The 18,279-nt window shown below is 33.9% G+C and overlaps 1 protein-coding gene across 3 annotated transcripts in view; it reads right to left on the bottom strand.

The window, feature by feature from the left end:
- Positions 1 to 966: 966 nt before the first annotated feature.
- LOC138323737 (anoctamin-1-like) overlaps positions 967 to 18,279 on the bottom strand; it is a 106,646-nt gene continuing 89,333 nt past the window's right edge. For all 3 annotated transcript variants that reach the window (XM_069268546.1, XM_069268556.1, XM_069268565.1), the window contains 14 exons: positions 16,346 to 16,506; positions 16,027 to 16,109; positions 15,425 to 15,496; positions 15,118 to 15,195; positions 12,482 to 12,691; positions 10,786 to 10,934; positions 10,458 to 10,512; positions 9,766 to 9,866; positions 9,353 to 9,489; positions 8,995 to 9,147; positions 8,678 to 8,730; positions 7,759 to 7,937; positions 7,134 to 7,239; positions 967 to 5,689 (listed from right to left, as the gene is read on the bottom strand). In XM_069268546.1, coding sequence (XP_069124647.1) covers positions 5,426 to 5,689; positions 7,134 to 7,239; positions 7,759 to 7,937; positions 8,678 to 8,730; positions 8,995 to 9,147; positions 9,353 to 9,489; positions 9,766 to 9,866; positions 10,458 to 10,512; positions 10,786 to 10,934; positions 12,482 to 12,691; positions 15,118 to 15,195; positions 15,425 to 15,496; positions 16,027 to 16,109; positions 16,346 to 16,506 — 1,801 coding nt within the window. In that variant the 3' untranslated portion in view covers positions 967 to 5,425. The remainder of the gene's footprint in view (positions 5,690 to 7,133; positions 7,240 to 7,758; positions 7,938 to 8,677; positions 8,731 to 8,994; positions 9,148 to 9,352; positions 9,490 to 9,765; positions 9,867 to 10,457; positions 10,513 to 10,785; positions 10,935 to 12,481; positions 12,692 to 15,117; positions 15,196 to 15,424; positions 15,497 to 16,026; positions 16,110 to 16,345; positions 16,507 to 18,279) is intronic.

Consider the following 18,279-nt stretch of genomic DNA (forward strand, 5'->3'; position numbering starts at 1 on the left):
CCTTTACAAAAATTGGGAATTATATATATGACTGGATTCTCACGTTTCCCCCTGAGGAGGGGATCAAGTTTACTATAGTTTATATAGGGAAAGTACATTTATGAGCATTGTTTAGTCAATTTTCATAGGAAATGTGTCAAACTTGTTTAGAATTATTAGCCTGAGATAGCATTTTAATATCATATCCATATTGGTCTTGGCTGACCCCCTTAGAGCAGAGGGGCAGGGCCAAAAAGGGCAAATAGACTAAAACTTCAAAAATCTTCTTCTTAAATTCTGAAAATGGTAGAATCAAATACTCTTTATAGATGGAAAGGTCTTAAGGTGTTTTATGAAATTTGTGAATTATATGACCCTGGGGTCTCATGTTTCCCCTTGGGGAGGGGGTCAAGTTTACTTTAGTTTATATATGAAAAATACATGTATGAACATTATTTGCTCTGAATTTTCATAGGAAATGAGTCAAACTTCATTAGATTTATTAACCTGAGATATAGTATTTTAACATGCATATCGGTCCTCTCTGACCCCGTGGGGGACCAGAGGGGCGGGGCCAAACAGGGTCAAAATGACTTAAAATTTCAAAAAATCTTCTGAGTTCACAGGTTTGATGGAAGCAAATACTCTTCATAGATTAAACAGTCAAATTTATAAAATCACTGACCGACTTCAAGGGCCAGTATATTAGTGTTTATATGTCTTTGTTTCATTCTAAACAAACTCAGGTGACAGTTAAGGCCCATGGGCCACTTGTTTTGTTAAGACTCATCAGGAATATACAGAAGCATCATTTTACTCCATGAAAAGTAAATTTGTACAAATGAATGATCCTGAAATCCATTCAGACTGGTTTTCCATTAAAAGACCCATTATAAGGTCTGCGGAGACATTTGGTGATCGGTATCTATAATCTCCTATGATCCGGTGTTGAATCTGAGCCACAACATACATATAATAAGACTTGAGTTAGGAAGACAAAATATTTTATTGCCTATAGAAATAATGTACCTGTTTCAAACAGCATATCAGTATTGTACAGGACTTGTTCTTATGGTTAACAGGCAAGATTCCAAATCATTTGAAAATTTATTACCACAAAATGGACAGCATGATTTGTTTTATCTGTAATTTTATATTTAAATCTATGATGTAACCAAAAAAAAGACAAGGCACTCTGAAGTTTAAAAAAAAAAGAAAAAAGTAATACATGAGACCAAAATATATAAACCTAAAAGTAAACAATTAAAAAAAGGTAGTGTAACATAGCGATCCATTTTGTAACCTTCCCTTGTTGTAAAGTTATACATAACAGACTCAATATAAACTTCATATTAATGGGATAAACATTGGTATCAGTCATAACTACAAAATATAAAATAGTACAGAGATTACAGGAATGTAGGGATTGGTACATAAACATTAACATATGATTGTGAACAATAATACAGATTGTAATGTGTTGTTACAAAGTCTCAAAAAGTTCCTTTGGCTTTAGTGACACAATAAAGCGCAATTGAATTCTCCCCAGTCGCCATCTTTAAAAACACCAAATCGTAACATCCAAACCCACGAGCCCTTCAAGTCATATTTGGCCACCCCCACCTTATAAACAAACCTTGACGCAGCGGAGTACATGACTTTGATCATGTACTATTGATATTTGTCATAATTGTATTACACTTTTGGTGTTCACAGATAGGGTTCAACGGCAGACCTCTAAAATATAGTACACTTATTATGATGTAGAAAACAGGTTCTGACATTGGAAATGCAGTGTATTATCTATGTCGTAAATGTTTGTCTTATCAAATGACAAACATCTCTCTCATTACAGATGTATTTTATCTCTTATATAATACAACAAAAAGAATTGTTAAATAAATTCTTTTTAAGAAAAAATTGAAGAAACTTCTACATTATGTATAAGGTCAAGTGACAACCTTATACTATATAACTATCAAGCTGAAACTTTTAAGATTTGTGTGTAAAAATAAAATCAAGCCTCATCAGATAAGTGACATTAATATAAATGGACACAATCTTAATCTCGGAGGCATCCATGTGACAGCCATTACATGTACAGGCCATGATTATAGTGTTAGCATGTTGTTGTGTTGCCTACAACAGACACAAATAGCTAGCTTGGACGCGCATAGTGCTCAAATCTACATGCAGTATTGCACAGAAAATTAAAACATATATCAATATCTCTTGTAAAAAATACATTTTACATGTTGCATTCATTGTGCGAAATCTGTCAAGGACAGGAAAAACACTAGCTCAAATTAAAATACATGAATCTAAACATAGCTATGTTTACAGAGATGACAAGTCATAACAATGATAATTGTATGGATAGTTCACCTTTAGATTTGTTTTAATAAATTTTTCTTCATTTTTTCCACATCCAGATGAAAATCAATATCCTGAAACAACAGACCACAAATACGAAAGTTTAAAGTCTATAATGTGAGTGTCCACTTTCCTAACGTCATCATAAGCATTCATAACAGTTTAATGATAAATTTATAGTGTTTTATGACAAAATGAAATCTAATAACTAAATAAGTATATATTAATATACAAAATCTAACAAAAAAGACAGGGTTGTAAAATACAAAACGAGAAAAAAATGAAGAAAATGTTAAACAAGCATATAGTACATGTATTGAATATCTGTGATTAAATAGCTAAAAAGAACACGAGGTAAATGATTTTATTACAGCTGTACAAGATCTGGCAAGTTGTCATGTAGGACAGTTGACACAAGTTAGATTAAAGATACAGATGTACATGTACCTAGTTGTATTTTTAACTTGTTAAGTGACAAAAACAGAAAGCATATACACGCCATTACATAGTCATTTGCACAAAACTTTGAATATAGTGGAAAATTTTTATCGTAATTCAGAAGTAGGTATCATTTATAAACTTTGTGTAAAACTTTTTAAAAATAAAAAGTAGGACAAATATTCTCAAAAACAATTCATGTACCATGATAATCAATAGGTACTCGCTAGAGTAGGTTACCGGTACTCACTGCGAAAGGCAGAATACACTTAAAAATCAACCTTTATTATTTTCTCTTTACAATCCAATAAACATCTGTGAAACACATTGTCAACCCTGTACCAATATGGCATTGATACAGCAACCAATGTCCAACTAAAATACTATGTTGAAAGACTTTAAAAGATACAAATTAGTGAAAATTTATGATAAAATGAAGACAAATTGATACTGAATTTTGACTAACAAATAGCGATAATAATGATTAATAATCTCCATCAGTCTGCAGACACATAAATAAATTAACACAGGACGATCTACCGGTAAGTTGTATTAACGAACCAGATTTTAACACGTCTTATCATAACAGAACTGAACTCTGGGTAGCACCGTAACACGATTGCAGTTATTGAAGCAACATTTTTCTTTTATTAATTCAACAAATCAATTTTTGTACCATCTCCTGTTTAAAGACTTAACATATATAATCACACCACTGATGATAACTACAGGACTTCTTTGTAACTTATATGTATCTTAATCTTGTAGATTGTTTTACACAACAATGTTTATAATTGATAATGTAAATAGAAAAACATGTCAGGAGAATGACATCTTACATGGATAATATAATGACTGTGCAAAGTGATTGTTTTATTGAGGATTATCATACAATAACTGTCATACTGACAAACATGATTTTATTACAATATTACCACAAGTTTATTGATGATTGAGATTCTATAATGGTAGTAAACAGTCCGAGTATTGCTGAAGCAATACACATCCCCTGCTGCTCCCAACAAGCTATAACAGTGACCACAGTGACCTTTGTAGTTGATTTTTTGACCACAAATTCAATCCCAAACTGTTTTGAAGTTTCAACCAAATCAATGTCCTCAAGATGGACAGACATGTAGAGACAAACACTATCAATAGTCCCTTTCTGTTTCACTGGCAGGGCACTCACTACTAACCATCATATCTTTTGCTATCTGGATGTCTAAATGGCATTAAAAACATATACATGTCGATAAATTTAAATATGGACAACTGATATGACTTACCAGAAATATAAATTCATATGCTTCACTTTTGATACAACTAGCTACAACTTTGGACATTTGGGATGACATAGCCGTAACTTTGTGTCATGCAATTATGATATTTGAACACAAGGTTTTAAATTCTGTAGATCCCGATCTGGTAAACTTCAACCTTTTAGGCTGTAAAATAAAGACAGAATGCAGAAGTATAGAAGGGAGACCAAGGTTCTAATAAGTAAAAGTATCAACGGATGACAGATAACACAATAAGTTCACATATTCCTAAACTTCAAGTCTGGGTTTTTCAATCAAATTTCTTACTAAGTTTCTTATAATAAGGCATGCCCTATTACTACTAATACTATGTTTTTTAAGGCTAACCATTTCTCTATTTGAAAACATTGAAAACCATATTTAATCTCCATAAAGACGAAAAATAGTAAAGATTATCAGGACTAAAAAATAACCTACAAAAACCACCATTGGATTCTTCTTTTTCCCTACATATCAATAAGTTATGTGTGAGTAGGTATTAACAATAAAAATTTGTGATGAATTGTCACAAATTAATATCACCCTTTCAGTCAATACTTGCTTACAAGTGGATAATCCAACATAAAGGGAAGTCATAATAGACACATCCCCTACTCTTATCCACTATCACTATTAGCAAATCTGGTTTCATAATCATCTACGTGTCTCAAAACATACACTTGGTAGTCTCCCTTGAATATGTTGCTACAAGTTTTCAAAACCAGATTGGTGATTTTTTTTTTATTTGGTTTGGAAAACTTGTAGCCACAAGAAGACCAGCAGAACACAGTCTCACATAAAGCAATATGTCCATTAAAGGTTTTAGTGTGGATGTATACAATACAATATGTATATACTTTGTTAAAAAATAGATTCATATACTTATGAGAAAGACGTTTGTATGAGAATGAAAGCTGTACAAAGGCCAATGGAATATGGAGGGAATTAATGATACACAACCCTTGTCAGGAAAATCTCGCATCCACAGTTCTGGAAATCACCGATACAATGAATCCATACTGCTGGAAATCAACCCATCTCTCTATAAAATCCTGGACATAATCCATTCTGATGGAAATCACAAAATCTATCCATAATACTGGATACCATGGACACAATGACTTCATATTGCTGAAAGTGAAGTACTTATTTCCATAGAACTGGAAATAATCAGGTCAGCTTCGATTCCAGAATTTTTTTTGCTGATGTTTGAGTATGATTTCCTGTATCAAAGTTTTTCACTCTATAAAATAAACCACTAATATATTTGAGTATTTGAAATTCTACCTTGGGCTAGGTGAAAATATCTAAACTATTTGAACTGCCGATGATATCTGCTACACCTCTGTTGAAGGACTTTCACCAGGTTTTCGATTGACTAAAGTCATGCTACCAAGGTCGGTGGTATGGTAACGCCGAACTTCATCATCCATAATGGTACACATTATATCATCCACATCTTCTCCCTGGGCGCGGAGCAACTCTGTCTTGATAACAATTTCATTGGAAATGTAGTTCTCACGTCGAATCTGTACCTTAAGGTTGTGAGGCACATCAGGAATAACATAGGCAATCAGTCCGGTGATGACCATGATCAGGTTCTGTAATAAAACATTGTACACTCAGCAAACACATCACAGGTAAGACATTTTAATGTAAACCCAATAAAACATCAACAGAATGATAAATGAATGTATCACACGCACACATTTTCAATAAAATATTATTGGTAAAATGATTTGATTAAATTGGTATCCATTAAAGGTAGGTTTCGCCCAACCAAATAAATATTTTTTTGTGAAATGCGATAAGCGGAAGAAAAGATGAAAAAACATATTAAAATATCTCAATTTAATTTCTTTATGTGTTTGAGATTGAACAAATGTGTCTTGAATACAAAATTGAAGGAAATCCTTGATTTATTACGGTGTCCATCAGACAAAATAATATGCAAATGAAGCTGCGATGGATTGTGTTGTCGAAGTTTGGCGCATGCGCATTGTCACGCACTAAAAGTAAACAAAATGGCTGAACGAAAGTGTGTGCGATGAAAAAAAAAATATCTGAATCGGCAACAAAGTGGAGGAAATTATAATGGATTCGGTAGCACCCTAGGATATCTATAGGGAATTAAATTCAGAAATGGCATGTAGCAATAGAAGAAACAGAAGCCACATCTCAAGCGGAACTTGCCGGGATCTGTTGGGACTCGTGTAACGGCATTGCACGTGGTGAGTTAAATTTCAACACATATGCCAGCGCACAAACAGCCGCAGACTAACTACATGTATATTTGGTGTACAAAGTTAGCGAGAGTATGTAAGTAACATGAAGTGTTTTAGATTATATGATATGTATAAACAGTCCCTCGCACTTCGATTTGTTGTTGTTGTTTTTAACTAAACATGCCGTGGCAAGACTGTCACTTCTATCTGACATTTTGTTGCACGCTTCCGTATGTTGCTGCGGCCTCGTTTTGGAAAAAATACGTCATGTTCTATGTAAAACTTGACTTCGCTCTATTTTTAGAGGAGTATTTTCCTGGTCAAGCTAGGCAACTGACCACCCATATTGTTCACTGTATGCATTGAAAATGATCTGAAGATTATATCTATGTATAGGATAAATTTCAATTTCGTAGTCTTTATATTTCATTGGGCGAAACCTACCTTTAATAACACTTAAATGTGCGGGAAACAAATAAAACAATTCTAGCTGAAATAGGGAGCCATAGCGTTGCTTGGAAAGGATAAACCATATATGACATTTAGTTTAGTAAGAGACAATTACTCAAACTAGTCATGTCTTCCGAAAATTACTTTCAAAATTGACCAAGCCCTACCTGTTGTTACAATCAAAATTGCTTTATTGCATATATACTACATAGAGAGACAAATCCAAATTATTGTTCCCAATATGGGTGAAGCACGGGGTAAACTTCCTCATCATAATGACCATAGAATACTTTTTAAAACTTAAATGTACACTGCACCAAAATAGTCTTTAATCCATCCACTACTCTCTCAATGATTTGATTCAACTTACCTCAAATACAACAACAAAGACAAATCTGGCAGCGAAGATATGCCAGTACATTTCTGTAAACTCATACTTATCATCGCTCCAAGGAGGGTTCCGTAGATCACGGTACCTACATACAAAATAAAAACATTAGAGATTTCTCACAATACCAGGGTTCCGTAGATCACGGTATCTACATACAAAATAAAAACATTAGAGAGTTCTCACAATACCAGGGCTCCATAGATCACGGTATCTACATACAAAATAAAAACATTAGAGAGTTCTCACAATACCAGGGCTCCATAGATCACGGTATCTACATACAAAATAAAAACATTAGAGAGTTCTAATGATACAGTTAGATACCTGGAAGCAGTTTAGTTAACCATATACCTATAGAGTTCTACAGCTACGATCTACTTGTACCTGGAGTAAATAATAACGAGACATTATGAAATTTATGCTAACTAATTCACACGATTAACAATTGAAGGTGTACGAGTAACTAACAAAACAAGAGCAATGCCCAATTTATGCCAGCTAAGTGAGCCAATGTCAGCTAATTAAGTTACAGTTCTAATTAGCTGTACAACAAGTTGTTTTGGATAACTTGACTGGAGCTACGGATGATGTAGTGATTGCATACCTGCAAAGCTCTACTAATTCACTGCCAGCGTAGTGCGGTCTGTTTTCAGGACTGAAGTCTGTCGTGTTGAAATAGGATAGGGTAGCGTTTGTATAGCCCCTTAGAGAGCCGTCAGGGCTGTAAGCTTGTTCATACACCAGACGAGGAATAAAGTCGGACGTTAATGCAATGATAAATGCCTGAAATAAAGACCACCCATGTACTACATATCAAGCTTAAATTATGGAAACTCGTTAACAGGTAACTTTAATTAGTCATGTTTGAGGAGATTATAGCTAAATATATTTATCCCATAACTATACATGTTTCAAAATAAAAAAATCATGAGATAAATTTCATAGCCATTGGTTCTCGTCTATGTTTATACACCCCAGTAAACACCTATAGCACCTCTCATTGGTCAATTTCTACCTCTCTTGGTTCCAATTGGCTTTCAACTTCGGACTACTTTTCACAGAACATTTTCTTTTAAACAGATTAAATTCACTTTATCTCAGGTAATTACTTATTGAAAGTATTAAACAACATAATATTGACTCTCTATTTAGGGACTATATTTTATGGCGAAAAGATATTATGATGTACGGTGGTTATGATAGTTTCTCTGATCATAAGTATAGACGAGAACCAAATGATCGCCACGTTATGAACAAGTTCCCAAACGCGGGACTGTTATATTTATCATGTTTATTTAAACTCTCATAAGTTAATTTTCAAATTCAAAAAGACTTGCTAAAGCTGGTGTCTTTTTCAAAATTTGAAAATTAACTAATTTGAGTTTGATAAACATGATAAATAACAGTCACTTGTTGGGGAACCTCTTTGTAGCATTTGATAAAAGTAAAATTTTATACATATGAAACACATTAAATGAGATAGAACCTTAACATGCTTGTTATAGCACTATTGAAGTACTTACATTAGAAATAACGGCAATCCTGGAGATTCCATACAAGATGTTATACCATACACCTGTAACCAAGCAAAAGTTGCAATTCATTTGTTTAAATATCAACTCACATCAGATTGAAGTACATGTCCAATCAACAAATTTAAGTCATGCCATTAGGCAGAATTTCCCTCGCCCATATGAACAAAGTATGATGTTAAGTACCTCATAGTAATCGAGGAAAATTTTTTCTTTTTCTTTATAGGAGATACATCATAGTTAAGTATGATATAAATCAGCAGTTGATTCAAATGATACAAATCATTAAGTTAACACATTCATCATACCAATGTTAGGAGACCTCTCTGCCATAGGACGGCGAAGCTGGGTGATGAATTTAGCAGCATCAAAACGAATCTCAAGTAGATTATTGAGCAGAGCAAATAACGGTCCAAGTGGGAAGGCGGCCACGAACAGAGTTAAAAAACCAAACTGAAGCACTGTCAAATATAAAATCAACTAAAATTTTATATCTACAAACTGTGTGACAAGAATTCCCTGTCAATCATATTAATTATGCTACAAATACTATATAAAGCATAACTTCCATAACGTTTAATTATATTAAATTGTATGCCAAGTTACTATATCAATATTTATGTGACCCCACATTGTGTGTACCCACCACATTGTGATAATACCTACCCATCTCCAGATACTCATGGAACAGCGCTGCGGTGGAGGTCGCATCTAATTTGTAGTCCTTCTCCCACGGCGTCCGTGACATCTTCTTCTCTTTACTTTCCTTCCATATCATTCTCTTTATCCATTTTATTATTTTCCTGAAAATAATGTAAAATAAAGTAAATGTGTCTAAAAGTGAACAAAACTTCCTGGCATTTGGCAGCCAGTATTTCGCAAATCTCATGCTGAGTATAAAACCCTGGACAGGGATATACAAGGTACAGTATATTCGGAATCTATTGATGACGATAAACTGGTATAAAACTTTATATCAAAGGCTGTCAAATTTTCTTGAATATTAAACACATTCAGACTAACATATAAAATCATATTTTCCTTGTCATGTAGAACATTGGTAGCAAAGTAAAACTCACGGTAGAAGGACTTCTGTACAATTGTTCATGATGAGTTGTTTCCCAGTCATGATAATAGCCAGTTGTATACACAATTCAATAAGGCACCCTCCTGATCCACACTAAAACAGATAAAATTTGACATGATTCACAATTCAATCACAGCTCCATGATTTTAAGATGTTTTTTTGCATATTAAGATCTCTCCCTTTTCAAAAAAAGATATATGACTTTTGACTGCTAGCCTTTACTTACTGACCTTTGACCTTTACAGATGACTACCAAAAAATGATGAGCATGTCATGAAATGTAAGCTGCAAAGGTTCAGTAGGAATCCTGGACATCCTCACATCAAACAGGTAAAAAAAATCTACCTATGGAGTCGAAAGATGTATAAATACATTCACAAAGTGATAACTATTATATACACCTATACGTATCTTTGAACTTTTGTTTGTTTATGTCCCGCTCAACTACGGTCATTTTAAGGATACGCAATCCCTGAACCTGATAACTGGTCTACACTGGCCTTGAACTCATGACCCAGAGGTGAAGAGTTGGCCTTGAACTCATGACCCAGATGTGAAGAGTTGGCCTTGAACTCATGACCCAGAAGTGGAAAGTTGGCCTTGAACTCATGACCAAGAAGTGGAGAGTTGGCCTTGAATTCATGGCCCAGAATTGGATGATTCCAGCCACATTTAAAAGCTCACCTCCTCCTGACGACCACCAAAGGCGTGATTGTAAGCTCCAGGTCTGCCTAGGATTCTGTAACAGATTATTAGCTCTGATGTAGGCCATCACAATGGTTATTTAGATCTTTATCTCATTCGCCCGTAAGACCCATTATAACTCTTCCAAATCAAAGACTAGAACAGTCCAATGTGAAATTTTAGGGGTAAATGTGTTCAAAAGGTAAGTAATTAACTAAATATGTTCCTTTGTCACGGAAAATAAACAGCATTTTCTTACTGCCCTTGAAAAATTCTAATTTATACAGCATCTGCTTACTAAAATGACATAAGAAGATCCTGTAATTACCTCCCCTTGAAAAAGGCGATGTAAACGATTGAGGAGTAGTAATTCACAAACTGGAGGGCAAATAGCTTGATAGTAATACTGTCATCATAATCCTTTTGTGTACGGATAGTCTCTTGGTCTGTCAGCCAGAACGCAACACGTGTATAGATCTGAAAGTGTAAAACATTCAAAGTGAAAATGTGTTTAATGATTGACAGCCCTAAACCATCCCAGCAAAGGTATGATATTTATAGCATTGTTTATGAAACAAGAGATCCCAGAGGGATCTTGGCGCCCACCAAAGAATGATCTATATCTGACAAAGGAAAGATGGATCTTTTCTCTACTTTTTAAACTTTTTCAAACATACTACATATAAAATTTGAGACAGATCGCTTCAGTACCTTTTGAGAAATAGCGGTAACAAACTTCAACTATCAAAATCCAAGATGACTCCTTGGCGGCCATCTTGTTGATCAATCGGTCCCAAATCACTATATGCACAACTAGGGCCCTAGGGGAACCTACATGTGAAATTTGAGAAAGATCCATTCAATACTTTCTGAGAAATAGAGATAACAAACTTTGAATATAAAAATCCAAGATGGCTGCCAGGCAGCAATTTTGTAAATTAATCGGTCCCAAATCACAATATGCACAACTAGGGCCCTAGGGGAACCTACATATGAATTTTGAGACAGATCCCTTCAGTCCTTTCTGAGAAATAGCGATAATAAACTTTGAATAACAAAATCCAAGATGGCTGCCTGGCAGCCATCTTGTTAACCGATCGGTCCCAATATGCAATATGCACAACTTGGTCCCTAGGGGAACCTACATATGAAATTTGAGACAGATCCCTTCAGTACTATCTGAGAAATAGCCATAACAAACTTTAACTATCGAAATCCAAGATGGCGGCCTGGCGGCCATCTTGTTCACCGATTGGTCCAAAAATGCAATTTGCACATCAAGGGCCCTAGGGGAACCAACATATTAAATTTGAGAAAGATCCCTTCAGCCCTTTTTGAGAAATGGGGATATCAAACCTTAACTATCAAAATCCAAGATGGCCGCCTGGCGGTCATCTTGTTTTTCCTATCAGCCTCAAAATCTGTATGGCACAGATAGGGACCAAGGGTAACCTCCATGTGAAGTTTGAATAAAATTCCTTCAGAAGTTCTCAAGAAATATCGATAACAAACTTCAACTGCCAAAATCAAAGATGCCTGCCTGGCGGCCATCTTGTTTTTCCGATCAGCCGCAAAATCTGTATGGAACAAATATGGACCAAGGGTACCCTCCATGTGAAGTTTGAACAAAATCCCTGCAGCAGTTTTTAAGAAATAGTGATAACAAGCATTGTTTACGGACGGACGACGGACGACGGACGGCGGACGACGGACGGCGGACGACGGACGACGGACCACGGACGCAGGGCGATTTGAATAGCCCACCATCTGATGATGGTGGGCTAAAAAATATGAACATAAAATCATGACATCAAACTTTTAAAATTAACATCACTTCAATTCAAGTTGCCTTTCCCTACTGCATGTGTTAGAGATAACACTGTTAAGTTTTTAAGACAAAAAATGATATTGAAAAGGATGTGTTCAACTGATACTATAGCTGTACAACTTATAGACAGAAAGTGCCCATATTGGCATTATATTGTTCAACGCCACTATAGGTACAAAGGGAAATAACTCCTTACCATATTAAGTATCATGATGAACAGCAGATTGAGACAGGCCGCGGTGATGGTAGTCACCACACTAGCGTTCTGGTAGATCAGAGCTTTAGTGGTGGCCAGGGTAGAGTTGTCAGTTTGTACGCTGTCCTCTCTGGTGAAGGCTTGGAGGGCGGCTAACAGGGCGACACGGTACGCTATCACTCCCACCACAGCACTGATAGCCAGCAATGCCTGGACACAAATGTTTTACATGCCACATTTTAATACTGATTATTATCATTATTTAAATTGGCACATACTAGTCATATGATTAATCAAACTTTCACTTTTACTCAATAATTCCCCCTTCATAAATTATACTGCGGGTAGGTAATTTACTTTTAATTATAAAACTTTCATTTGGGTAGGTATTTAGTTTTAATTATTATACTTTGATTTGGGTTGGTAGTTAGTTTTAATTATTATACTTTGATTTAAGTAGGTATTTAGTTTTAATTATTATACTTTGATTTGGGTAGGTATTTAGTTTTAATTATTATACTTTGATTTAAGTAGGTATTTAGTTTTAATTATTATACTTTGATTTGGGTAGGTATTTAGTTTTAATTATTATACTTTGATTAGGGTAGGTATTTAGTTTTAATTATTATACTTTGATTTAAGTAGGTATTTAGTTTTAATTATTATACTTTGATTTGGGTAGGTATTTAGTTTTAATTATTATACTTTGATTTAAGTAGGTATTTAGTTTTAATTATTATACTTTGATTTAAGTAGGTATTTAGTTTTAATTATTATACTTTGATTAGGGTAGGTATTTAGTTTTAATTATTATACTTTGATTTAAGTAGGTATTTAGTTTTAATTATTATACTTTGATTTGGGTAGGTATTTAGTTTTAATTATTATACTTTGATTTGGGTAGGTATTTAGTTTTAATTATTATACTTTGATTAGGGTAGGTATTTAGTTTTAATTATTATACTTTGATTTGGGTAGGTATTTAGTTTTAATTATTATACTTTGATTTAAGTAGGTATTTAGTTTTAATTATTATACTTTGATTTAAGTAGGTATTTAGTTTTAATTATTATACTTTGATTTGGGTAGGTATTTAGTTTTAATTATTATACTTTGGTTTGGGTAGGTATTTAGTTTTAATTATTATACTTTGGTTTGGGTAGGTATTTAGTTTTAATTATTATACTTTGATTTAAGTAGGTATTTAGTTTTTTAATTATTATACTTTGATTTGGGTAGGTATTTAGTTTTAATTATTATACTTTGATTTAAGTAGGTATTTAGTTTTAATTATTATACTTTGATTTGGGTAGGTATTTAGTTTTAATTATTATACTTTGATTTGGGTAGGTATTTAGTTTTAATTATTATACTTTGATTTGGGTAGGTATTTAGTTTTAATTATTATACTTTGTTTTGGGTAGGTATTTAGTTTTAATTATTATACTTTGATTTAAGTTGGTATTTAGTTTTAATTATTATACGTTGATTAGGGTAGGTATTTAGTTTTAATCATTATACTTTGATTTAAGTAGGTATTTAGTTTTAATCATTATACTTTGATTAGGGTAGGTATTTAGTTTTAATTATTATACTTTGATTAGGGTAGGTATTTAGTTTTAATCATTATACTTTGGTTTGGGTAGGTATTTAGTTTTAATTATTATACTTTGATTTAAGTTGGTATTTAGTTTTAATTATTATACTTTGATTAGGGTAGGTATTTAGTTTTAATTATTATACTTTGTTTTGGGTAGGTATTTAGTTTTAATTATTATACTTTGATTAGGGTAGGTATTTAGTTTTAATCATTATACTTTGATTTAAGTTGGTATTTAGTTTTAATTATTGTACTTTGGTTTGGGTAGGTATTTAGTTTTAATCATTATACTTTGGTTTGGGTAGGTATTTAGTTTTAATGATTATATTTTGATTAGGGTTGGTATTTAGTTTTAATTATTATACTTTGATTTAAGTTGGTATTTAGTTTTAATTATTATACTTTGATTTAAGTTGGTATTTAGTTTTAATTATTGTACTTTGGTTTGGGTAGGTATTTAGTTTTAATCATTATACTTTGGTTTGGGTAGGTATTTAGTTTTAATCATTATACTTTGATTAGGGTAGGTATTTAGTTTTAATTATTATACTTTGATTTAAGTTGGTATTTAGTTTTAATTATTATACTTTGATTTAAGTTGGTATTTAGTTTTAATTATTATACTTTGTTTTGGGTAGGTATTTAGTTTTAATTATTATACTTTGATTTGGGTAGGTATTTAGTTTTAATTATTATACTTTGATTTGGGTAGGTATTTAGTTTTAATCATTATACTTTGATTAGGGTAGGTATTTAGTTTTAATCATTATACTTTGATTTGGGTAGGTATTTAGTTTTAATTATTATACTTTGATTTAAGTAGGTATTTAGTTTTAATCATTATACTTTGGTTTGGGTAGGTATTTAGTTTTAATTATTATACTTTGATTAGGGTAGGTATTTAGTTTTAATCATTATACTTTGATTTAAGTTGGTATTTAGTTTTAATTATTATACTTTGTTTTGGGTAGGTATTTAGTTTTAATGATTATATTTTGATTAGGGTTGGTATTTAGTTTAAGATTTACACACATACCATAAACAACATGACAGAGTAGGAAGCCAGGAAGATGGGGAATCTCTTTCTCCAGAACGGCATGTAGGGCTCCTTCATCTGTAGCACAAATGTAAATTAAATTTCATAATGTTGCTTTACTATACATCCAAAACTAATCATAGAGCAGTTTTAGATAATGGTGATCATTGTTGTTTTAATAAATGCTTATCATATAATCAACTTAATTGCTATTCCAATAAATTCAACAATTTAATCCCTGAATGCATAAATCATTTAACAGTACATATCTAGAAATTCATAAATCAGACAATGCAAATGGCCTTACCCCCGTTACTGGATGGATCTTGAAGGTATCACAGTTCGCCAGTTTGGCAAGGTATTCTGGTCGAGGTGGTTGCTACAGTAGTGAAATAAAAACAACTGAATTCATCTCAAATTTTACACAACAAACGAAAGTATACACAAACCTGTATTATCTAATAAATCTTTAATTATACTTTTAGAGTACCCGACAGTCTTCAACCAAAAAGTGCCCCCATCCCTTTAAACACCCTACCCCTTTTCGAGGCACCAACATCAATACAAGTTTACCTCGAAATGAATGTAGACCAAAAACATGAAAACTGTGTAGGATTCTTTTTCTCTTTTTTCTAATTCTTTTTCTCTTTTTTTTTCTAAATAAATTTATCACTTACTTTGTAATATTTTTTTGTAAAAAAATAGTCCAAATTTGGTTCTACATGTATTAAAAAGCCCACTTTTTATTTTGTAAGTGCTCTGGGCGTTAGTTAGATTGAATACAGTATATATATCATCGAACCTAAACTGACACAGATCCTTCTCATTCATTCTGATATATGGTAAAATTCTACCATTATGATTAAATGACCTGTGTTCAGGAGGTGAGTGAATTAAGATCAATCTTACTTCTTCACGGTGAAAGTCTGTCAGGTCCCATCGATACTGTAGAGTAGCTTCTTTTCTTTTCCAAAATTCCAGAAACAAAGTGCCTAAAATAGAGAAAACAGCCATCAAATATATACCACTGAGAAAAATTTTTCAAAATTTAAATGTGGTAAGATAAACACTTGTTTTCCAACTTTAACAAGTCCCTGTTTTTAAACCCATAAGGAAGAATTCCTTAGCAAGGCAGATAAAGTCTATTGCTGTTAATGTGAACGAGCCACAGCATTACATCAACATAACTAGTGAAACCCCAGGTGAAATTAACGTAAAAGTTCCTTACCCCAAAATGCCATAAAAATAGCGAAGAAGACTGTGCCTCCATTATCAAAGATACGACTGGCTTTGGCGTTAGAACAGGTATCGCTGAGACTCCAGTACGGACACTGATAGTCACACAAAGGACACATGGTGAAGTTATTCTTCTCGTCACAAATCTCAACCCTGTATTAGAAACAGAAAGAAATTGTGATCAAACATCACTTGATACAAAACCATGGAGAAATCTTTATGTTCAGAAGAAAGTGGCTTGACCTCTTTGGTGGTATACAGAATACCATGTGTTTGAAGTAACCATTGGATGACCTCTGCCCTATGAAATGAACTTGAATGATCTCTGTTGCATGATACAACTCTTGGATGACAAATATGGTACATATACTAATATATAAACCCTGTAGAATGGTTTATCTATCACATTGATCTGACAGTGTATCACATTGATCTGACAGTGTAGCACATTGATCTGACAGTGTAGCACATTGATCTGACAGTGTAGCACATTGATCTGACAGTGTAGCACATTGATCTGACAGTGTAGCACATTGATCTGACAGTGTAGCACATTGATCTGACAGTGTAGCACATTGATCTGACAGTGTATCACATTGATCTGACAGTGTATCACATTGATCTGACAGTGTAGCACATTGATCTGACAGTGTAGCACATTGATCTGACAGCGTAGCACATTGATCTGACAGTGTAGCACATTGATCTGACAGTGTAGCACATTGATCTGACAGTGTAGCACATTGATCTGACAGTGTAGCACATTGATCTGACAGTGTAGCACATTGATCTGACAGTGTAGCACATTGATCTGACTGTGTAGCACATTGATCTGACAGTGTAGCACATTGATCTGACAGTGTAGCACATTGATCTGACAGTGTAGCACATTGATCTGACAGTGTAGCACATTGATCTGACAGTGTAGCACATTGATCTGACAGTGTAGCACATTGATCTGACAGTGTGTCACATTGATCTGACAGTGTGTCACATTGATCTGACAGTGTAGCACATTGATCTGACAGTGTGTCACATTGATCTGATAGTGTATCACATTGATCTGACAGTGTGTCACATTGATCTGACAGTGTATCACATTGATCTGACAGTGTGTCACATTGATCTGACAGTGTAGCACATTGATCTGACAATGTGTCACATTGATCTGACAGTGTAGCACATTGATCTGACAGTGTAGCACATTGATCTGATAGTGTAGCACATTGATCTGACAGTGTAGCACATTGATCTGACAGTGTAGCACATTGATCTGACAGTGTAGCACATTGATCTGACAGTGTAGCACATTGATCTGACTGTGTAGCACATTGATCTGTTTGTGTAGCACATTGATCTGACAGTGTAGCACATTGATCTGACAGTGTAGCACATTGATCTGACAGTGTAGCACATTGATCTGACAGTGTAGCACATTGATCTGACAGTGTAGCACATTGATCTGACAGTGTAGCACATTGATCTGACAGTGTAGCACATTGATCTGACAGTGTAGCACATTGATCTGACAGTGTGTCACATTGATCTGACAGTGTATCACATTGATCTGACAGTGTAGCACATTGATCTGACAGTGTAGCACATTGATCTGACAGTGTAGCACATTGATCTGACAGTGTAGCACATTGATCTGACTGTGTACCACATTGATCTGACAGTGTACCACATTGATCTGACAGTGTACCACATTGATCTGACAGTGTAGCACATTGATCTGACAGTGTAGCACATTGATCTGACAGTGTGTCACATTGATCTGACAGTGTAGCACATTGATCTGACAGTGTAGCACATTGATCTGACAGTGTAGCACATTGATCTGACAGTGTATCACATTGATCTGACAGTGTATCACATTGATCTGACAGTGTAGCACATTGATCTGACAGTGTAGCACATTGATCT

This window comes from Argopecten irradians, chromosome 1 (assembly GCF_041381155.1).
Source record: "Argopecten irradians isolate NY chromosome 1, Ai_NY, whole genome shotgun sequence".
NCBI classification, from domain to species: Eukaryota; Metazoa; Mollusca; class Bivalvia; order Pectinida; family Pectinidae; genus Argopecten; species Argopecten irradians.